The 23,425-nt window shown below is 46.2% G+C and overlaps 1 protein-coding gene across 1 annotated transcript in view; it reads left to right on the top strand.

Moving 5' to 3' along the window:
• The window catches only part of LOC308575832 (sodium/glucose cotransporter 1-like), a 42,111-nt gene extending 19,080 nt beyond the window's left edge, over nucleotides 1-23,031 (top strand). The window contains exons 7-16 of the mRNA XM_081174891.1: nucleotides 2,465-2,570; nucleotides 3,390-3,470; nucleotides 11,798-12,009; nucleotides 13,229-13,364; nucleotides 13,545-13,652; nucleotides 14,714-14,864; nucleotides 17,698-17,866; nucleotides 19,241-19,456; nucleotides 20,820-20,919; nucleotides 22,070-23,031. Coding sequence (XP_081031017.1) covers nucleotides 2,465-2,570; nucleotides 3,390-3,470; nucleotides 11,798-12,009; nucleotides 13,229-13,364; nucleotides 13,545-13,652; nucleotides 14,714-14,864; nucleotides 17,698-17,866; nucleotides 19,241-19,456; nucleotides 20,820-20,919; nucleotides 22,070-22,284 — 1,494 coding nt within the window. The 3' untranslated portion in view covers nucleotides 22,285-23,031. The remainder of the gene's footprint in view (nucleotides 1-2,464; nucleotides 2,571-3,389; nucleotides 3,471-11,797; nucleotides 12,010-13,228; nucleotides 13,365-13,544; nucleotides 13,653-14,713; nucleotides 14,865-17,697; nucleotides 17,867-19,240; nucleotides 19,457-20,819; nucleotides 20,920-22,069) is intronic.
• Nucleotides 23,032-23,425: the final 394 nt, after the last annotated feature.

Here is a 23,425-nt window from a genome sequence, read left to right as displayed (position 1 = left end):
CACCAGCCCCTGCTCTCATAGTTGTATGGGCTGGGGCTGGTGGGATCTGTAGTCCAAAAGCTTCCTGAAGGCACCAGACTGGGACAGGCTGCTGTGAAGCCAGAAGAGTCACATCATGGGAAATAACATATCAAGAGCTAAAAACCTGACGGCATCTCTTCCTGCTTGCTATATGAAGCATTATTCAGCCTGCACACAGTAAAAACCCATTTAAAGCGTATGTCCCGTCCCCCACAAGTCCTGGGAACTGTTTTGTTAAGGCTTCTGAGAACTGTAGCTCCATGAGGGGCAAGCTACAGTTTCCAGGATTCTTTGGGGGGGGGGGAAACTTTATGCTTTAAATGTATGGCATGTCTTCAGCCTCAGAAGGAAGGGGGGGCTTTTGGGATTTCACAGCCCACCAGACTGGAGGCCACAGGGGACTTTCCTTCAATCCTGCCCCCTCTTTTGCAGCTGCTGGCTGGTGGGGCGGGGGCAACTGCTGGCCAGTTCTTTCGCCGCAGTTGCCATGCAAGGCTACTCTTTGCCCTCATGGGCAACAGCTGAGAGATAATCGTACAAATTAGCCCGAAAGGCCAGGCCTTTTGCCCTCCGTCTCCGCCAAGGCGGCAATAATCCATCTCTATCAGGGTTACTAATTAATCTGTAATGGGGCAGGGAAAAGGTCTGCAGCAACCTGCCCCCCCCCCTTTCCTTGCACTTCAGCACCAGTGGCAATCTTGCATCCTGGGACAGAAATGAACCGCTTTTTTTTAAAGTAGAAACTCATTGCAGAACCATTACTCAAGTTCTGTTTTAGAAGTTATAATTTGTCTAACATACAGTGTTCAAAGGATTATAGTGATTGTCCTTGCACACAACAACCTGGTACGGTAGGTCTGTCTTATTATGATTTCCACTCATACTGCAGATGGCGAAACAGAGGCTGAGAGAGGGAGAGTGACTTGCCTAAAGCCATTTTGAGAGTTCATCGAAGACATGGCCTAGGAGCTGGGAACATCTCCCTAACCCTTGTTTTTCAGCCTCAGCCCTCTCCTCCATCTGCAGTCAGCAGCAATAATACCGACCTACCTTGCAAGGTCGTTGTAAGGGTAATGGGTGGTAGAGTATGTGTCAACCCACAAGCAAGTCCCACTGAGTCCAATGAGGGCTTACTCCCAAGTAAAGCAGCCTGATCAGAGAGCACGTGAATGTCAGAGCTGCTTGCTGGTGGCATCAACGTGACCTTGCTGGCAGCCACTGTTTCCACTCGATTAGCACGTGGCTCTGAGGAGGTGATTCCTGCCTAAGGTGAAGTTAAGTAGTCGGGGAGAGGCGATAAAGCCGTAATGGGGGCCGTAAAAAACACTTAATGAAGATATCAGATGCAGCCAGTTAAGCTGAATCTCCAGCAGGAAAGCCTTGGGGAGCCGCCGTTTTAAAGAGCTTCAATAATGAACAGCCTGCAGGATCGTTTTTATAGTTTATGTAAGATGCAGAAGCGACAGGCATCTCTTGTGCCTAAGGGTCATAAATGATCACTTGGTTTTGAGGAGGAACTCTTTCCCAGGGAGGAAACGGATAAGGCTTTGAGGCTAGAGGCAGAAAACTGAAACATTGCCATGTGCTTGCCATGCTGGTTAATGTGGGGCCTGGCTCTGGGTGTTTCCAGGCGTGGGCGTTCATACCATCACTGCCAGGTGACCCCCTAAAGCCCAGATTCCTAGCTTTCATTTCTTTATTTTGAACTGCTCACTCCTATCCGACATTTTGCAACCGAAATGATTCATCTCTCATCACTTTGACTATGTGACACCTCTCCTCAAATCCACACCTGACATTCTTTGATTGATAAGATAGATTTTTTTTAAATGTCCCCATGCTGCTGACTTTCTCTCTGTCCCTGGATCCACCCTTTCACTCTTCTGAGTATAAATACTCAACATCAGGGGTGGATCTTCACATAGGAGGGGAAAACACTATAAATAAGTCAGAAATTAAATTGTTATAACAAAAGAAAAAAACACTATGGAAAATCACTTGGATATTTTTTTTTGCTCTCTTGCGCCAACTGGTGTTGCATGTTAATAATGCATTCAAAATGCTGTTTCTTGACTAATGTAGCTGAGTCCCAGGTTATCTTGATGCTAGTAGGCAACCAGTAGGTAATAGGGATTGCAGGACTGTAGCTCATGGTAACCCACCTCCAGGTGAGGAGGAGCTTCAACAAACTCTGTGTTTGTTGGTGAAACTCCCGGGAGCACTTGCAACCTGGCCCTGTGTGCATAGTTAAACTATGGAACTCATTCCTACAGGAGGCAGTGATGGCCACCAACTTAGATGGCTTTAAGAGAATGCAACAAATTCATGGAGGAGAGATGTTGATGGCCACTAGCCTTGATGGCTATGTTCTGGATCCTTGTGGGTGCATGGTTACCCATTACCACCACTGCTTAAAAATGCTGCTCCTCCTGTTCTGTTTCAGGCAGATATATTTTCTGGTGCGATCTTCATCAAGGAAGCCATGGGGCTGAATATTTACGTGGCCATCATTATCCTGCTCACTATTACAGCCCTTTATACCATCACGGGTGAGTCTTTGGGTTCAGAGGGTCTCCCTGCTTCCCTGTCCATTAAAGATAATAAGCTGTTGAAGTTGCAAATCCCATCCCGGGTGGGATTTGTGTCTGTGTGTGTGGTTTGGGAGCTGCACGGCCAGGGGAAAAACAATGCTATCCAGGGTTGTAAAGACTGCAGAGAGAATAATTGGGTGCACTCTTCCCACCTTAGATCAAATCTATGCTGCCAGGTGCCATAAGAAAGCGGCAGAGATCTCTTTCAGCTTCTGCCTTCTGGAAGAAGGTCTAGGGTTATAAAGGCCAGGACTAGCTGCCTGAGAAACAGTTTCTACGCAAATGCAATTCTGGTTCTAAACACAGCATAAGGGGTCTCTATAGTATAGTGTATTTTAAAATGGGGTTTTAGAGTTTTATGTAGTTTTGTGGTAGTTTTATGTAGTTTTGTGGTAGTTTTATGTAGTTTTGTGGTAGTTTTATGTAGTTTTTCAATTTCATTGTTCTACATTGGACAATGACAATAAAGATATCGTATATCATATATCGTATCGTATATCGTAGGGAGAGAGAAAGGCTGCCTCTAGCCTTGAGTCACATGTGACCATCTCCCTGTGTGTCTTGAGCCCTTCCGAGAGAGAGAGAGAGAGAGAGAGAGAGAGAGAGAGAGAGAGAGAGAGGTGTATTCTCTTGCCAAAGCAAGATGAGAAAAGCCTTAGCTTTGGCAAATAGGTAAAGGCAGTGATGCTGGGGAAGGGTTCCTCTCCCTCAAATGAATCAGGAGATGTTCTCCTCCTCACACTGCCCTATTGCTCTTTCTACCCTTTTGGCTCTTAGGAGGACTTGCGGCCGTCATCTACACGGACACATTGCAAACTTTAATCATGCTGGTGGGGTCCATTATCCTGACCGTCTTTGGTAAGCAGACAACCCAAAGGAGAGGCTGAATGTGTCACTGAAAAGTCTACTCAGTATTGATCCAGAGTAGATTCTGGTGTATAGTTAGCAGAGTAAAAACTTAAACACGTTGCAGGATTCCCAAAAAATAGACCAGAGGCAATTATATTTCATCCAGCAGAGCTTTACTGCTACGGAAGGCAAATGTGTATAATGGTCACAAATCCAATATATTCAGGACTGGCACTGTCCGTAAGAAATCCAGTTGCAGCAGACTTAACTTAAACTTGCAATAGCTTATAATAAGTCTAAACCTTAACACTATATACAGAACACCACACCAGAAGGGAAAGAGATAGAAAGAGAAATTGAAAGCCAGGCTCATTCTGGCCTCTTATTATATAGTCAGCATGACCTTGAGAGAAGAGAGAAAAGAACCAGTTTAAATCAGCCATACTCAGCTTCTCTGAAGGAATAACCCAAACATCATGAAACTTATTTCACACAGAGAAGCTTCCCTCTTGAATTAAGTAGAATAGGAAAGATCTCTACACATCAGATCAATACTTTCTGTACTAAGAAATGCAAACTGACGGAAGCATCACCTGCTGGAGCCACCATTATTGTGCCGTGTGCGCTCGTGAGCAGTTAAACAAACCCCTCATCAGATGCTACAAGAAATTTCAGGTGACACAGCCTGGCTGTAACTCAGATGAGTGCCCTGCCTTAAATGAAAGGAGACCATTCGGTACTCACCTTTAAAAGGGTTTTCTCACGCGTATGGGAGCTGATGGCAGGAATGGGCATTCAGACCCCACCTAGTGGTCACAGACAAAATTGCACACAAAACAAATCCCTTGTAAAGCTTCTGAATTCAGTTTGGAATTCAGTTTTCATTATGACAAGCCGAAGAAGCAGTGCCGGATTAAACCCTGTGGTGTATAGTTAGCAGAGTAAAAACTTAAACACGTTGCAGGATTCCCAAACAATAGACCAGAGGCAATTATATTTCATCCCACTTTACTGCTACTGACTAGGCAGTCAAAATCTCAGGGACACCACCCCACAACTCAAATTATCTCCTTATAGGTTTCTAATTTTAGTAAAGGTAAAGGGACCCCTGACCATTAGGTCCAGTTGTGACCGACTCTGGGGTTGCAGTGCTCATCTCGCTTTATTGGCCGAGGGAGCCGGCGTATAGCTTCCGGGTCATGTGGCCAGCATGACTAAGCTGCTTCTGCGAACCAGAGCAGCGCACAGAAACGCCATTTACCTTCCCGCTGGAGTGGTACCTATTTACCTTTTTTTTTTATATAAAATTTTTATTGGTTTTACAAAATTTTTTAAAGACAAACAAACACCTAAAAAGACATACAAACACGTATAATTTCATAACATTCTTTCATAAACCTCTTTTCTGGGACTCCCCCATACCCCCCCTTTCTGCATTCCAATGTCCATAATTTTTTAGCAACTTCTAAATATTCCTTTCCAACCTCTGTCATCTTAATCTTTTCTATAGTCTGTTCTTATGTCACTGTATCCCTTTTTTTCCTGCAAACCTCAACATTCTAACATTCATCAAGTTTATAATAGTCCTTCAGGTATCTCTTAAATTTTCTCCATTCTTCTTCCGCCGTCTCTTTTCCTTGATCACGGATTCTGCCTGTCATCTCAGCCAGTGTCATATAGTCCATCACTTTCATCTGCCATTCTTCCAGAGTAGGTAGATCTTGTGTCTTCCAATACTTTGCGATGAGTATTCTTGCTGCTGTTGTAGCATACATAAAGAAAGTTCTATCCCTCTTTGACACCAATTGGCCGACAATGCCCAAGAGAAAGGCCTCTGGTTTTTTAGGGAAAGTACATTTAAGTACCTTTTTCATTTCATTATAAATCATTTCCCAGAAAGCCTTAATCTTCGGGCATGTCCACCAAAGGTGATAGAAGGTACCTTCAGTCTCTTTACATTTCCAACACTTGTTATCGGGCAAATGATAAATTTTTGCCAGCTTGACTGGGGTCATGTACCACCTATAAACCATTTTCATAATGTTTTCCTTTAAGGCATTACATGCCGTGAATTTAATACCGGTGTTCCATAACCATTCCCAGTCAGCAGACATAATGTTATGACCAATATCCTGTGCCCACTTAATCATAGCCGATTTAACTGTTTCATCCTGTGTATTCCATTTCAGCAGCAAGTTATACATTCTTGATAAATTCTTAGTATTGGGTTCTAACAATTCAGTCTCTAGTTTTGATTTTTCCACCTGGAAGCCAATTTTCCTGTCCTGTTTGAAAAACTCCATTATTTGATGATATTGAAACCAATTTTGTACTTTATGTTTCATTTTCTCATGACTTTGTAATTTCAATTTATCTCCCTCCTGTTCCAAAATTTCCCAATACTTCGGCCATCCGACCTCCATATTGAGTTTCTTCACTGCCTTAGCCTCCACTGGTGACACCCATCTGGGGGTTTTGTTTTCCAACAGATCTTTGTATCTTATCCAAACATTAAACAATGCTTTTCTGACAATATGATTTTTAAAGGCACTATGCAGCTTAATTTTATCATACCATAGATATGCATGCCAACCAAATGCGTTATTGAAACCTTCCAGATCCAAAATGTCTGTGTTCTCGAAGAGCATCCACTCTTTCAGCCAGCAAAACGCTGCTGCCTCATAGTACAATTTAAAGTCCGGCAGGGCAAAACCCCCTCTTTCTTTAGCATCTGTCAATATTTTAAATTTAATTCTGGGCTTTTTGCCCTGCCAGACAAATTTCGAGATATCTTTCTGCCACCTCTTGAAACATTCCATCTTGTCAAGAATCTGCAAGGTCTGAAACAAGAATAACATTCTAGGCAATACATTCATTTTAATCACTGCAATTCGGCCTAACGTTGACAGTTTCAGATTTGACCATATTTCTAGATCTTTTTTGATTTCTGACCAACATTTTTCATAATTATCCTTATACAAATTCACATTTTTAGATGTCAAATAAACCCCTAGGTATTTCACCTTTTTGACCACCGTCAACCCTGTCTCCTCTTGGAATTTCTCCTTTTCCATATCTGTTAAATTTTTCCCTAAAACTTTAGTTTTTTGTTTATTCAGCTTAAATCCGGCTACCTGGCCAAACTGTTGGATTATTTCTAACACCTTTTTCGTACTAGTGTTTGGCTCTTGCAAAGTCAATACTAGGTCATCTGCAAATGCTCTTAACTTGTAATGTTTAGCTCCGACCTGCACTCCTTTAACCTGCTGGTCATTCCTAATCATATTCAGCAGCACCTCCAGAACTGAAATAAAAAGCAATGGGGAAATTGGGCACCCCTGTCGTGTTCCTTTTTCTATCTTAAGTTCCTCAGTTATTACATTATTTACAATCAATTTAGCTTTTTGTTCAGAATATATTGCAGCCATACCATTCTCAAAACCTTGGCCTACCCCCATCCCATGAAGATTCTTTATCATAAAGCTCCAAGAAATATTGTCAAAGGCTTTCTCCGCGTCCACAAAAATCAGTACTGCTTTAGTATTTATATTCACCTCTAGCTTTTCCAAAATGTCTATTATATTCCTTACATTGTCTGCTAGGTGTCTTTTTGGGAGAAAGCCTGCTTGGTTCTTATGAATCTTTTCCATCAACACTTTTTTAAATCTTTTTGCCAGAATGTCTGCAAAAATTTTGTAATCCACATTAAGTAGTAATATTGGGCGGTAGTTCTTCAGTTGAGTCTTTTCAGTCTCTGTCTTTGGTATGAGTGAAATATATGCTTCTTTCCACGATTCAGGTGCCTTTTTCCCCCTCTAGAATCTCATTACAGACTTCTTTTAATGGTTGAATCAACCATTCCTTCAACGATTTGTAGTATCTAGAAGTCAGTCCATCTGGTCCTGGAGATTTGCCCAATTGCATATTCTGAATGGCAGCCTCTATCTCTTGTTCTGTTATTCTCTGATTCAGATCCATCTTACTTTGATGAGAGATTTTTTGTAGTCCATATTTATCAAGGAATTTGTCTATATCTTCTTCATTTTGCGGTCCTTGAGTATAAAGTTTTTTAAAATAACTCAGAAAGCAATTTCTAATTTCATTAGGTTTAGATATATTCTTTCCATCCACTTCTAGGCTTGTAACTGTATTTAATTTCTGCCTTTTCTTCAATTGCCATGCCAGAAGTTTGCCACATTTATTTGCCGATTCAAATGTCTTTTGTTTCATTTGCTTTATCTTCCATTCAATCTCTTGGTTCATCAATTCCATATATTGTGTTTGATATAACTTAATCTCTCTTAAAATCTCCTGGGACTTTGGTTTTACTCTTAATTTTTTCTCTCCTTCCTTTATCTTTTCCAAAATCTTTTCCTTTTTCTCATTTTGGTTTTTCCTCTTTATTGAGTTTTGTTGAATCAAGAAACCTCGCATCACAGCTTTGCTTGCGTCCCAGATCACTCTTTTTTCCACATCAGCCCTCAAATTTATTTCAAAGTAGTCTTTTAAAGTTTTTTGGGCCTTCATAAGGATCTCCTTATCTCGAAAGAGGGTGTCATTCATTCTCCATCTAAACTGACCAGTTGTTGTAAGTTTCATTTCCATCTTTACAGCGTTGTGGTCGGAGCAAGTTTTTGGGCAGATTTCTACCTTCTTAATCTTTGGAGCCATGCCACTAGTAATCCAGATTTGATCGATTCTGGTCCAGGTCATCATTGCTTGGGAGAAAAAGGTTCCCTCTCTCTCCAGAGGGTTCCTTGTTCTCCATATATCTATCAAGTCCATATTTTCCGTCATTTCAAAAAAAGTCTTAGGAAGTCTCCCTTCCTTGGTAGCTGTTAGTCTTTGTGCCTTGTCCATGTTAGTGGAGACCACACCATTCATGTCTCCCATAATTATCATATTGTAATCCAAATAGTCCGTCAGAGTTTCATGAAGTCTCTTGAAGAAGTCAGATTTGCCTTCATTTGGTGCGTAGATTCCAACAATCAAAAATTTTTCTCCTTGTACTTGTATCTCCACTGCCAAATATCTCCCTTGTTCATCTTTAAACATCATTTTTGGGGCCCATTTCTCTTTTACATATATCACAACTCCTCTTTTTTTAACTTTGTCTGATGAGATAAATTCTTGTCCTAGTCTTTTGTTTATAAGTAATCTCCTGTGAGCTCTGGTTATATGGGTTTCTTGTAGGCATATCAAATCCAGTTGTTCTCTGTTCAAAATGTGAAAAACTTGTCGTCTCCTCAAAGGCACATTGAGCCCATTACAATTCCAACTAAGGAATTGCAGAGCCATCTTGTTATTTTTCTGACACTCCTCCAACAGCTCCAAGTTGTTGTTCTTCTTCTGATGGTGGTGGAATATGTCCAAACGAAAGATTCAAGATGTCTATTGCTCTCCTCTGTTCTGCAATTGGGTCCACAGTTCCCTTCTGTAGGTCCTCTTGATTTCTTTCCAAAAATTTCTCTTTATCTTGAATAGTCTTTATTTTCACCTTCTTTCCCTTGTAATCAAAGGACAGTCCCTGTGGGAATTCCCACCTGAAGCGGATGGAGTTTTTCTTTAACAAAAGAACCAAGTCCTTATAGAAGTTTCTCAAATCCAAGATATATTTTGGGATGTCTTTAAAAATCTGTACAGCTGAATTTCCAATTTGCAAGGCCTTTTCAAAATGTAGTCTTAATATTTTGTCTCTTTCTTCCTTGGATCTGAGGGTAATCAGACAATCCCTCGGGGTCTTTCTGTCCTGTTTTTTGCCCAGTCTGAACGCTGTTGTGATTTTAAATTCGTCTTCCTCCAAATCCTCCCAGCAGTCAGCAAACTCTTGTGTTAAGAACTCCACGAGATTATCACCTTCATTCTCTGGAATTAATCTCAATTTCAGATTTCTCTCTTTTCTCTGTAGTTCCCAGAGAGCCAGAGTTGCGTCATGCTCATAAACCTTTTTGGCAATCGGTTCTAGGTTCTCTTGAGTCTCTCCAGCAATAGCTCTCGCTTCTTCCGCAATTTTACGTGTTGCAGAATTTTCCTGAACCAATTTGTTTATAGATTCTGTATTCCGGTCTAGTCTTGCTGATATCTCTGTTAATTTTTGTGTATTTTCTGAGCTCTGCTTTGTTAAAGTCTCCAGGGATTGGTTTATCTTAAGTAAGGCTTGTGTCACAGCATCCATGGAGACAGCTGTCACTTTGTCTTGTCCTGTTGTTCCTGTAGGTCCTGTAGGAGTTACGCCTGTAATCGAGCCTCTCTTCTTTTGTTGCAGTTGCTGTTGCTGGTGCTGTTGTTGTTGTCTAGTCTTGGCTCTTGTAGCTATCTCTTCTTGTGTACCACTCATGTCAAGGTCGTTTCCCACGGGAACCGTTTCCCAATGGAGAATTCCGCTGTCCTGAGCTGTGTCAGCCTTTTCTTTACCCTCTAGGGGGAGCAAATCAAAATGTCCAGATACAAAGGCAAAGAGAATGTCCAAGTACAAAAAAGAAAGGAGGAAAGTTTAAAACAAGTATAGCAGGAGGCTTGTAGATACAAGTTGCTACAGTTTCCCAGTATACAGTAGCCAAACAGTCCAGGAACTTTATGTCACAATGTAACTTTCACAGGGAAAAGTCAGTTCAGTGCCCTGTTGTCTTATTAGGCAGTCCGTTTCAAGTTATTGAGACAGCAGAAAGTTTTTTCTTATAAATAGATCATGCAGTTACTAATGTCTCTTTTGCCTCCCCTCTGCCCTGCTAGCTAGAGGGGAGATCTAAAGTCCAGATGTCAGGTTTAATTAATCAAAAGCAATGTCTCTTGCGGATGCAGCTTTAAAGCTTCGTTGCTTTCACTTTCATGCAGTCGGGGGAGGGCAGACTTCCTTAATTTTCACCTCCCCGTTTTCAACCAAATTTCCAGATTTTGATTCCAAATAAACGTTCCGTTTTACTCACGGGTTTTTTCTGTCCGAAATTTACAGGAAGGAATCGGCGCTCTCCACTAATAGCGACGCGGCTTCACCCTGCGGGCTGGGTAGCGATTCTCAGCACCGCGCTCCCCCGATGTCGTTCCAGAGCCTTTAAAAAGGCTCTTTCTGCGGTAAAGGGGGGGCGCTCCTGGTGCCCACCGAATCTCCTTGTTCACAGGCTTCCGCGCCTGTGATTTTAGGGGTCCCCCGCTTGCCGTAGCGGGACAGACCCGAACTCGCAGGGCAGTCCTTTTCCGGAGCTCGGAAAGAGGACCGCCATTAGCGCTGGCGCCGACCGGAAGTCTCGGTACCTATTTATCTACTTGCACTTTGATGTGCTTTCGAACTGCTAGGTTGGCAGGAGCTGGGATCAAGCAATGGGAGCTCACCCCGTCGCGGGGATTCGAACCACCAACCTTCTGATCGGCAAGTCCTAGGCTCTGTGGTTTAACCAGTTTCGTTACACAATATTATTTTGATCAATTGTTGCAGGGCCCCTAAAAGGCATGGGGCCCATAGGTCGGTGCCTACTCTGCCTGTTTGGTAATCTGGCACTGCGAAAGAGGACAGGACCAACAACACAAAGGTAACCCATTAAGAAGTAAGAGACTCTCTGCAGCTAGACAAACAGACAAGCTCAGAAAAAGGTATATAGGCAGCATCAAAAATAAGCCATGGTGGGCCCTTACCATCAGCCCCTATATGCCTGGGAAATCCCTTTTTACAGGTGAGTTCCAAACAATCTTTCCCCCAGGCATATGGAGCTGGTGGCAACACCAGGGCTTACCAAAGCTCACTGAGCCACGAAAGGTGGGCTCTGAAAAAGCTAAACAGGTGAACACAAATAAAATCAGCCTGGAAACAAAGTAGGGAAGAAGTAGAAACCATGAGAGAGTGACAGAAGGCGTCACTGAATTCCAAAGGAGGGAGGTGATTGATTTTGCTTGCAGTTTTGCCTGTGACCACTAGGTGGAGGCTGAACATCCATTCTTGCCATCAGCTCTATATGCTGGGGGGGGGGGGAGGCAGGTTACTTATCTGTGAACTTGAGAGAGTTCATTCCTCTGCCCCTCAGCTTCCCTGTGACAATCAATTCAACAAGTGAAAATTCAAGTGGAGATTTATCATCAAGCGCATACAGCACACAAACACCACAGTCATCATGAGGACTGGTGGTTTCCTTTTCTCAGTGGCAGCTGAGAATCTCTCAGTGCCAGATCCACTATTTCTTACCCCCTGGAAACCAGCTGTGAATGTCTGGGGGGGGGGGGAGACCACATGCACCATGAAAGCAGCCCAGCCTCCCCTGAACTGGGGTGTGGATGTCTCTGTGCCTGCCTGGCATACATATATGTGAGTGAACTGGTACCTTACAAGGACTGTCAACTTTCCCCAGCATTTGAAGAAGTTGGAGGATATGAGGAATTCGTGCACAAGTACATGAATGCGATCCCACAGGTTGGAAATTCCAGTATCCCCGAAAAATGCTACACACCCCGTCCAGATTCGTTCCAGATATTCCGGGATCCCATCAACGGTGATTTGCCATGGCCGGGACTCATCTTTGGCCTGAGCATCCTGGGCCTCTGGTACTGGTGCACAGACCAGGTATGGTGGAGATGCTAACTCTGAAGGGGAGGGGTGATGGTGGTGCCTAGTTCCTGCTCAGATTCTGTCTGCGGAGGATATTTCTGCAGCAACGTGTGGTCAGCACTTCCCTCCAGCACTTCCCAGAGAAGAGGGAGACAGTATAGATTTAGAACAGCGGTTTGCAGAAGGTCACAGTTCAGAGGCTGCAGAGGGGAGAAGCTGGGAAACATTGGGAGAGGAGCAGGAAGAAGACGCACCAGGGGAGAGACAGCTGACAGACTCAGTGTCTTTAGAAAGCATTCCAGATCCCCCATCTCCCAGGACCTGGCGGGCATTGAAAGGAAGAGAACAGAAAGCTCAGGTGCAGAAAACACAGATCAGTCAATGCAGGGATGACGTAGAGTAGGAGAGACAGAAGGGAAGGGGCTTTTCTCAGAGCAACGCCATTATCCAAGAGAGACTGCATTTCTACATCTCTCTCTGTGAATATTGAATAAAAGACACTGGTAAGAGCTTCTTGTCTCTCCGTTACTGGCGGACTGCTGTGAGGGAGGGGGGATCGGATTCCCTGAAGCATGACATATGTAGCGCCTTGTTTTCCATAGGCTGAGTACTGAGACATTTGATTTCAGATGCAGAGATGCTAACTAGTAGTGAACAGAACTCTTAGGTAGTGGTGTAACGTAACAAGGGGGTGTCAGAGGGGCAGTGGCCCTGGGCATGGATTTTTGAGGGGGCATGAAGTAGGTGCCCCCTCCACAGGTGCCCACAGTGCAGCCCGGCCCTCCTCTTCCGGCATCAGAGGCACCAATACTCGCAAAGAGGAGCACACTAAAGGGTGTGTTTAAAATATTCACGTCTAAGTTGCTTCCAAAGTTTCCTGTTTGGTAAGTAGGGTTCACATGGTGGAAAAGAACAAAGTGTTTAGTAGCCCTTTCTACCAAGGTGAGGGGCTGTGACCTAGCTAAGCCTAGCAGGACAGCTTATTCTATGGTCTTAACCCCTTCATGCATTAATTAGAGTTAAGCATGTTGGTTATATGAGCCTGGATATATCCCGCAGGCTGAACTGGGACCTTCTGCAAAGCAGATGCTCTACCTCTGAGCAGAAGTCCTCCTCTGAAGTAAAAATTCACCACACAAGCAACCGATAAGCCCACCCCACCCCAAGGAGCCTGCTCTGAAGTCAAGACTAGCCTGATCGGCTGCTCACTTTCCTCTCCATTCCTCTCCGGTAGGTCATTGTCCAGCGATGCCTCTCAGGCAAGAACATGTCCCATGTCAAGGCTGGCTGCATCATGTGTGGTTACCTGAAGCTGATGCCCATGTTCCTGATTGTCATGCCAGGCATGATCAGTCGAATTTTGTACACAGGTGAGATGAGACCTCCAGCCTCGTCCTCTCGTCTCCATCCGTGGCAGAGTCCATCCATCCCCTCAAAGGGTGGTACCCACTGGGAATCCTGTTCATCTCTAGGATGGTGCACTCAGGATATCTCAGCCCACCCCACCCCACCCCCCAAGTAAGGTGCCCCTGTTTTTCTCTTTCCCGCAGATACGGTGGCTTGTGTCGTTCCTGACACGTGTCTTGCGGCATGTGGGACGCCAGTTGGCTGTTCAAACATCGCCTACCCAAGGATGGTGGTCAAGCTGATGCCAAATGGTGAGATGCTTCACTTGTGCTCTGGCTGTTAGGAGGGGGTTGGGAAGAGGAAGAAACCCAACAAGACAGCAAAGCACAGGTGCAGGGTGGGTAATGACGCCTGCATCGTTTTCTAAGAATTCATCTGCATGGCTTTGGCTGCTGGTGGTTGTGTTCCCACAGAGTCAGGGCAAACAAGACTGTCAGGGCAAGAGTGGAGAAAGTGAGGGTGATTTAGGAAAGGTGGGGCAAGCACTGCCCACCTTCGTGACTTAACTAAGCTAGAAGAAAGCAGCTCGAGAAGTGCTGTGCTGAGTGCTGGAAGAGTAAATCAGAACCCTGGGAAGGCAAGAGCCAGAAAAGATCAGAGAGGTGCTTTGGCAGCAGCAGCAGCAGCATATAACTGGAAAGCACCGCACTCCTTGGCTCCGCCCTCCATCCACTAACCTCTCCAGTTACTTGTGGAAGCAGTGACTGCAGAACATGCCACCCAGGAGCTGGCAGTCCAGGGGTGCCAAGCAGTAGCATGATTTCCGTGCCACCTTGGGCGGGGGGACGACGACTGTTTCTCCAACTCCTAGGTATGCCTTTGCCACTTACCCGGGGGCAGAGCTTGGGGTCTCAAACTTCAGCGGTGTTCTGTGTGATGCCCAATTTGGCTCCCACTGCCTCTCATGCTCCGTTCTAAAACACAGTTGTGGCGCCCCCTACAGTGCCCCCGAGGCTCTGTGCCCAGTGCTAGTGGAGTAGAGGCACAGGGGCAGTTGTCCCGGCACAACATTGTTAGGGGGCAAAAAACCTGACACCCAGTGCTGCCTCGATACAGCTACATGCTTCCATAACTGAAAACAGCTTCTCCATGCAAACCCGGAAGTGACTTCTCCAGACAAAGAAACGACTCTTCTTTTCTTATCTCTGTGGCTGCAATCACCTGGATGATGCAGACACCATCCGTTTCCCTCCCTCCAATGTGGCCCGGGGTCCTGGCAACCCATGTTATGCCACTGCCCAATGCGACTGGTTGTGCTCCTTTAAAGCCACCTCTGACTTGCCCCCCTGCTTCTCTTCCTCTTGTGTTTCAGGATTGCGAGGCCTGATGCTGTCTGTCATGCTGGCGTCTCTGATGAGCTCCCTCACCTCTATCTTCAACAGTGCCAGCACGCTCTTCACCATGGACATCTACACTAAAATACGTCCGGGAGCGAAAGAGCAGGAGCTCATGATAGTGGGCAGGTGATGATGACAAGTAGGAATGACTATTATGTGCTCACAGCTCTCTGCAAATTGAAACTTTGCCTGGGACCTGTGAGACCACCAAGGGGAACCTCACCCAGCCTTCCACCTGACCTGGAGGTTTTGAACTACAACTCCCATGAGCCCCCTTTTCATACGACCATGCTAGCTGGGGCTGGTGGGAGCCATAGTCTGAAACAGCTGCAAGGTGCACCAGATTGGGGAAGGTTGGTCTCATCTGATGTACAGCCCAGGCCCCAGCTTCTTTACCCAGATAGATAGTGTTCATTGGGGCTGGCTCCCAAGAAACGTGGTGCCTGCGGCTGCAGCCTTAGTCTGGTTCCTGCCCTCTATCTGAAGACTCACAACCTAAGGATTTAAAGGTTTTTACAGGATGCCCAGCTTCTCTTTCCATAGACATATACTCAGCAACTGGTTTGACAAAGAGTTCTGGAGGACGAGTTTGCTCGCTGCTTGGTGACATTTTTGTTGACCCTCCATGCAACGCTTGGGTCAGCACCCAGGGCCAGATTCCGTGTCTAACTAACAGCAGTGAATCAGCAAGAGGTTAACCATACAGGGTGCAGTGCGCAAGTAGATTTGAATCTCAAATGGCCCACCTTCTCCCAAGGATCTGTCCAACAGCTGCTTGGCAGCAGAACAGACTTCATCGGTAGGTTTTTAAACAGGGATTGGATGGCTGTCTGCCAGGGATTCTTGGTCCCTTCCAACTCTACAGTTCTAGGATTCTATGGCAAGGAGGCAGAAGTGGTCCAGGCACCCTTCTGTTCATTAGCATATTCCAGGAGTGACAATACGGCAAATTGTTTGTTTGTTTATTTCATTTGCATCCCATCTTTTTCTCCAAGGATCTCAGGGTGGCATACATGGTTCTCCCCATCCTCATTTAATGCTCACAATAAGTCATACACAGTGAGCTTCATGGTTAAGCAGGGATTCAAACCCTGGTCTCTTTCAGGTCCTGGTCTGGCACTCTAACCACTATGCTGCACTGCCTCTCAACCATAGATATAGAGCGCAACTCTCTCCAACTGGCCAACAAGCATGGCTTGCTGAGTTCGGACACAGTATTTTCTCTGCACTTTCTGCTTCTGCCACTTGGTGGGGTGCATTCTTTTCTCCACACATTTACATTTTTTTAAAAAATGGTTTTGCCTTACTGTGGCTTTCAGTTTTTTTCTCTCTCTATAGGACCAAAAGGGCAACTTAAGATTTTCTCTTTGCTATGTGACTCCTGTGGTGCTGAGGTGCCCCCCTGTGGACATTTGGACTTATTGCACATGTAGCATCCTGATAGGCTGAATGCCAAGTCCTTCTCTCCATCAGAGCAGCCTCAGCTGACCTGGTGCCCTCCAACTGTGTTGGACTACAACTCCCATCAGCCTCAGCGTCATATGACCCTGCTGTCTCTGACTGATGGGTGTTGTAGTCCAAAACAGCTGGAGGGTATTAGGTAATAGGGAAGGTTGCGATTAGACCACTCCCTGCCTATTTAAATTAATTCCCTTTATAACAGCTTAGTTGCCACCTAGACAAAATGGAAGGAACAGATGCTAGCTGTGCCATTTAATGGATCATGCTGTTTGCTAAAATATGGGATTAGTTTTTGCATTTGAACACTCACTTGGGGATGTGATGTGAATGAACCCAGTATTTGCTCAATGAATTAGTTGCCACTATACTGTTTTTCATGTGCAACAATAATAAAATGGTTCACAGTGTACAAATAAAAAACGACAGTCAAAACTGTCAGGTGTGTCCAGGACCAGTGCTGGGGGGCCAAGGTGGACAGGTGGGGCTTCAGCTGTCAGCAAAAGCTGTCAAAGAAGGAACCTGTCCCACTTCATTTGAGAGAGCCCCCACAGGAGTGAGCAGGGCAATGGGAAAGACATTCTGTTGGGCTTTGCTCTCAACCTGAGTCAGTTGGAAGGTGGCGGATGTGATTACCGTATCGCAGAATTGTAGAGTAGGGACTCCAAGAGTCATCTAGTCCAGCCCCCTGCAATGCAGGAATTACAGCTAAAGCATCCATGACAGATGGCCATCCAACCTCTACTTCAAAACCTCCAAAGAAGGAGAGTTCACCACCTTCTGATGGAGTCCATTCCACTGTCAAACAGCTCTCACTGTCCAAAATTTCTTCCTAACGTTTAGCTGGAATCTCCTTTCTTGTAACTTGAATCCGTTAGTTTCCTGGAGCAGCAGGAAATAAGCTTGTTCCATATTCCATGTGAGAGCCCTTCAGCTATTTGAAGGTGGCTATCCTATCACCTCTCAGTCTCTTCTTTTCCATGCTAAACATACCTGGCTCCCTCAACCATTCCTCATAAGGCTTGGTTTGCAGGCCCTTGATCATCTCTGTCACTCTGCTCTGCATGGGTTCCATCTTGTCGATCTCCTCCTTACACTGTGGAGCCTAGAACTGGACACAGGGCAGTAAGCCCACAACTTATGCAGGCATTATATTCTGGAAATAACACCTAAAGCAAAAATCGCATATAGTCAAAATGCATTGGGTTCAGTGGCGGGTGGGAATGCCAAAGTCATTTTTCCTGGAACCCCACCCCCTTAAAAAAAAATTCTTTTGCCACACACGTAAAGCTTGATGCACACAAATTAAATGTGCATTAAGTTGCAGGCTTACTATACTCTTGATGGGGTCTGACCGAGGCAGAATAGAGTCTCTTGATCTGGACGCTGTGCTTTTGTTGATGTCTCAGTTGGAGGGGAAGAAGTCTCTGCCTACATCTTTAGGGTTTTTGAATGCTGGCATGGTAGAGAGCTGTGATTAACATCTCCCTTCTGTTTCCAGGCTGTTCATGCTAATCTTGATTGCGGTCAGCATCGCCTGGGTCCCAATAGTGCAGTCAGCTCAAAACGGGCAGCTTTTTGACTACATTCAGTCCATCACCAGCTACTTGGGGCCCCCCATCGCAGCCGTCTTTTTCCTTGCCATTTTCTTCAAGAGGGTCAATGAACAGGTAAGCTGGGCAGAGGGGTAGCACTCCCACCAAGGCCTGGGAAGAGCAACTGCTGGGCTTGACCTCAATTCTCTGAGCGCCTGGGCAACTGTAGGAGGGATGTGCATGCGCAAAGGGCTATTGATGGCTACTAGCCGCAATAGTGATGCTCTGCCTCCATGGTAAAGGTAAAGGGACCCCTGACCATTAGGTCCAGTCGTGGCCGACTCTGGGGTTAAAAGTCAATCCTTTATTAGGCATAGCAAACCACACATGATCAAACAAACACTGTAGACAACTTGTGCAAAATACGAATTCAGCATAACAAGGTTTGTCCCAGTCAGATCTTTAACTCCAGAGAAAATCAATTTGCATAAATAATACAATATAACACTACCACATCACTGATCAATTAAGAGCCACTAAATCTCTTTATAATGGCCCAGTTTTTCTGCATGGACAGCACTCAAAAATTCAGCCACTATTAAAGTAATTTGATCATTCCTGCCCGAGAACAGGTCCTGAACCGTTGGTGGCATAGAATTGAGCCTGTTGAGTTGTAAGGCCTCTAATAATTGTCTTCTGGCATAAATGCCAAAATCACAAGAAAAGAAAATATGCTCCAAAGTATCAGGTTCTTCTTTACTACATTTGCAGAGACGCTCTGCTTCTGGGAGAGCTAAATATCTTCCTCTTACTATCATCGAGGGAAACATATTAAATCTGGCTAATGACTCTGGAGTTACGGCGCTCATCTTGCTTTATTGGCCGAGGGAGCCGGCGTACAGCTTCCGGGTCATGTGGCCAGCATGACTAAGCCGCTTCTGGCGAACCAGAGCAGTGCACGGAAATGCTGTTTACCTTCCTGCTGGAATGGTACCTATTTATCTAATTGCACTGGCGTGCTTTCGAACTGCTAGGTTGGCAGGAGCTGGGACCGAGCAACGGGAGCTCACCCCGTCGTGGGGAATCGAACCGCCGACCTTCTGATCGGCAAGTCCTAGGCTCTGTGGTTTAACCCACAATGCCACCAGCGTCCCCTGCCTCCATGGTAGGAGGTAGTAAATGCCTCTGATTTCCAGTTGCTAGAAACCACGGGGGGGGGGAGTGCTCTTGTGCTCGGATCCTGCTTGCTGGCTTCCCAGAAAAGGCATCTGACTAGCTTGCACGAGAGCAGGATGCTGGCTCTTCTGAAGGTTCTTATGTGTAAATAGAGGCAGCTCCAAGTGGGGCAGGAAGTGAGGACCACCTGTTAAGAGGGATGGAGCACTGTGCCTAGAAGCCATTGGGCTGAGTGCTGTTGCCCATGGTGTGAGTCAGACTAAAGGGAAGAGGAGCAAGGCTGGATCCAAGCACCATTTGCGGAGCTGAGCTTTTTCTGCTGCTTCCTGCCAGGGAGCCTTCTGGGGCCTGATTCTGGGGCTGCTGATTGGACTGTCTCGAATGATCGCCGAGTTTGCCTATGGAACTGGCAGCTGCGCTCAGCCCAGCAACTGCCCGGATATCATCTGCAAAGTCCACTACCTCTACTTTGCCATCATCCTGTTCGTCATCTCGGTCATCATCATTTTGACCGTCTCATACCTGACCAAGCCCATTGATGACGTCCACGTAAGCCATTCTCTCCCTCTGTGCTTTGATCTTTCTCCTCACTTCTCCTCTGCCCCTTCCCACCTCCGGATGGTGCTGCAAACATGGCACGTGCGTCTTTCAAAAGGAAGAACGTCTGTGGGACACAGCACTGTCTCAGAACCTGTTTTGAACACCAAGGCTTGGTTCCGCAGCATGCAAAGGAATGAAAGCAAATGCCTTTGTCCACACTCAAAGTGCTTCTGCCTTGACAGCTGCTGCACGCATCCACCTTGGATCACAAGGAGTGTGGCTACCAGACAGGCTGGACACGCTGTTTTCCTTTTAGAAATGAACCACAGATGGAAAGCCAGTGAGGGATGCGGCTAGGACCAAATCTTTGCTTAGTCAGTGAAGCTCCCCAGGGAATACCTATCTCTTTCTCTCAGCCTGGCCTACCTTGCAAGGATGTTCTGAAGGTATACAAGAGAAGTGCAGGGCCCAGGCAGTGGCGGAGCTTCATGCTCCGGCACTGAGGTGCGGAGAGCAGGTGGGGGCGGGGCTGGTGTGCATCCTGGGGGGTGACACGCTGCCTGCAGGGACGTGGCATAAGTCCTGGGGGTGTGGCACGCCTGCAAGGGCGTGGCACCCAATGCGGGCGGGTGGGCAGCTGCGATGGCACCCTACCAGGATCACGCTGCCGCGGGTGGTGCGCTCCCCCCGCACTCCTCTTCCTCCACCAGTGGGCCCAGGCCAGTACTATGGAAATACTGAATAATTATATCTCACATGCTCTAGTCTGCTAGGAATCCTTGTATTGTGCTAGATGACCCTTGGGGTCTGTTATGTACTGAGTTGAATAGGATCCAAAATGCAGCAGTCTGATTGGTCCTAGAACAATAAGATCCAAAATGCGGCAGTCTGATTGGTCCTACAACAATGCAGCAATATGATTGGTCCGCAGGAGCCACCCAATCCAGCTTCAGATGGAATTGAATCCACAACCTGATTGGCCTACAGGAGAATCCCAGAATTAGCCAATCACGTGCAGCCCATTGTGTAAATAATGTATATAAAGCAGATATTGTGGGGGAACTTCCATTCCTCCTCACCACTATGAGCTGAATAAAGACCATGAAATCCACTCTCAACTCCGAGTATATTTCAGGGTCCCTTCAAATTCTACAATTATATGAGCACAGAGTGGGGCAGAACAGCAGAAGGGTATTTCTAGACTTGCTGCCTCCCAGTTTTCTGCTTCCGAGCTGTGAGCTGCCACGGCCTCTCCAGTTACTTCCACCAAATGGGACACCCTCTCTGCACCGGACCCTTTCCCTCGCCCACGATGGTCTCAGCCCCCTCTCCCCAGGTTCATCTCTGTCTCCCTGTTCTGTGCCCACGGCAGCTCTATCGCCTCTGCTGGAGCCTGCGAAACAGAAAGGAGAAACGCATCGACCTGGATGCCGAGGAGATGGAGGAAGAGCCGGCCTACGAAGAAGAAGCTTGTAAGAGCTCTCCCCTTGGTTCTTCTTTCTTCCTGGCACTAAATGAGGGTCAATGGCAGGGGGGCACTAGAGAGGAAGAACCATCGTAGCTTGGTGGCGGCGCATCCACTTTGCCCATGGAAGGTGCGAGGATCAACCCCGGGCCGCATTTCCAGAGCAGACTCCTTGGAAATAATGGACCTAAGTGGGTCATGCCCATTGATATCAATGGGCTTCCCCTGAAATGGACCTGCATTTGATACCACCCACAGTACATGCCATTGAATGCTTTAAAACAGGGGTAGGCAAACTAAGGCCCGTGGGCCGGATGTGGCCCAATCACCTTCTCAATCCAGCCCACGGACGGTCCGGGAATCATGAGTAGAATGCGTCCTTTTATTTAAAATGCACCTCTGAATTATTTGTGGGGCCTGCCTGGTGTTTTTACATGAGTAGAATGTGTGCTTTAATTTAAAATGCATCTCTGGCTTATTTGTGGGGCATAGGAATTTGTTCATATTTTTTTAAAAAAATATAGTCCGGCCCACCACATGGTCTGAGGGACAGTGGACTGGCCCCCAGCTGAAAAAGGTTGCTGACCCCTGCTTTAAAACAAGAAAGCCAATTCAGGCCAGAACAGGCTTCTAAGCTGTTTACAAAACATGCAAATCAGTCATGCAAACTTTACTTACTTACTTACTACCCACCCTTCGTCCACGGCTCTCACCCACTTGCCACTTGAGGCAAACAGAAAATGGTGCCGCCACCTCTTTTGCCTGAGGGAAGCCCCGAAGAAAAACAGAATCTGGAGAGGAGTCGGTGGCGGCAGTGGTGACAAGCGCAGGAGACGGCGAGCACTGTCCTCCTTAAGGGCCGGGATCTACTGCCTCTCCCAGCTGTCCCCAGCCTGCCACCTGAGGCAACTGCCCAATGGGTGGGCCGGCCCTAAGGTGCCACTATAGTACACAATAAAAGCACCCTATAGAAAAAACCTTTCTCAGCATCTTTTACAACACTCAGACCGACCTGTATGGCGGGAGTCTGGCAGTGAGACCTTCCTTGTTGTGCCCCATAGACCGAGAGTGGTGGGGGTCTGGGGGACACGGAAGTGCGTGGTCTTCCGGGCTTCTACGTTTTCAGCCTTGACCTTGACCTTTTTTTCCTCTTGCAGTCCCGGACAAGGAGCAGGGTTGTTGCAGGAAGGCCTACAACTGGTTCTGTGGCTTGGAGACCATAGTAGCTCCCAAGCTCAGCAAAGAGGAGGAGGAAGCCTTGCGGGAGAAGATGATGGACACAACAGAGGACCCCTTCTGGAGGCGGGTGGTCAACACCAACGGCATCATCCTCCTGGCCGTGGCCATCTTCTGCCACGGCTTTTTTGCATAGACTCGTGGGGCTGGGTGTTTTCCTTCCCCCTTTCCCTCCCCCCCCCCGAGATTGCTTTGTGAAGCCATAATTTGTAAGTTCTGCCCTTACCAGGTCTGACACTTATTTGTGCCAATCAAGTTGATTAATTGTTTAATCAAATGAGTTAATTGGTGGGTGGGCTGCTTCTCCTCTGAAAGGGGGGGGGGAGGAGGAGCCCCACAGCTCAGAGATAAAGAGGAAGGGGTGAGGAGAACCACATCAGCAATGCTCAAGGTCCATTTTTGGACTCTATTTTTACAAAGTGTTTTTTATATATAAAAATGCTGCTTTTCTATGTTTAAAAATGTTGTGCTTTCCCATAAGTGATTCCTTGTAAATAATAATGATAGTAATAAGTACAAGTCCCTAAAATAGAGGCTGAGTTTCATATTTTGTGGATCTATCTGCTTGAATCCCTTTCAGGAAGAATCTCTAAATTGCTTCCCTCCCTTGCTTTTTCCTTTCCTGTTTCTCTTTTATCACCCCCCCCCCATTGAATTCCCACCCCCTTCCCATGAGCTCTTTTCTCTGGTCTTGGACTGCAAGTGACTAGACTGGATTTTTATTACCACTGCGATTTGAGCAAGCTTGAAATTATTAGAAGGGTTGATACCTCCCCCTGCCAACCCCTGAAACTTCAGTCTTTGGCCTGCCACTCTTTGTGCATTCTCAATGTATTATAAATTGTGCAAAAATAATAATACACGACTTATTTTTTAACAAACAGCAGCTTGCATTTTGTTTGAAAAGGGATCCCATGCTAAGGGGCAGGGCAGTTGCTTATGGTGCTGTGTGGTGTAGTGGTTACAGTGTCAGACTAGGACCTGGGAGATCTCATAGCTCAGCTATGAAGTTCAATGGGTGGCCTTGGGGGCCAGTCACTGCCTCTCAGCCTAACCCTACCTCATGGGGTTGTTGCTGGGATTAAATAAGGAAGGGGAGAACCATGTATGCCACCTTGAGCTCCTTGGAGAAAAAGGTGGGATATGAATGCAGTACATATATAAGAATAAGCTGGAGTTCCCACAGGCTCCGTACGATATGCAAGAGTTGTTGTAGCATTTGTGCAACCATCTTGGATGCTAAGGGGAGAGAGAGGGAGATTTCTTCATTGGTGAGA

Source organism: Podarcis bocagei, assembly GCF_964188305.1.
Source record: "Podarcis bocagei genome assembly, chromosome: 16".
NCBI lineage: Eukaryota > Metazoa > Chordata > Lepidosauria > Squamata > Lacertidae > Podarcis > Podarcis bocagei.
This window is presented reverse-complemented; position numbering and strand designations above follow the sequence as displayed.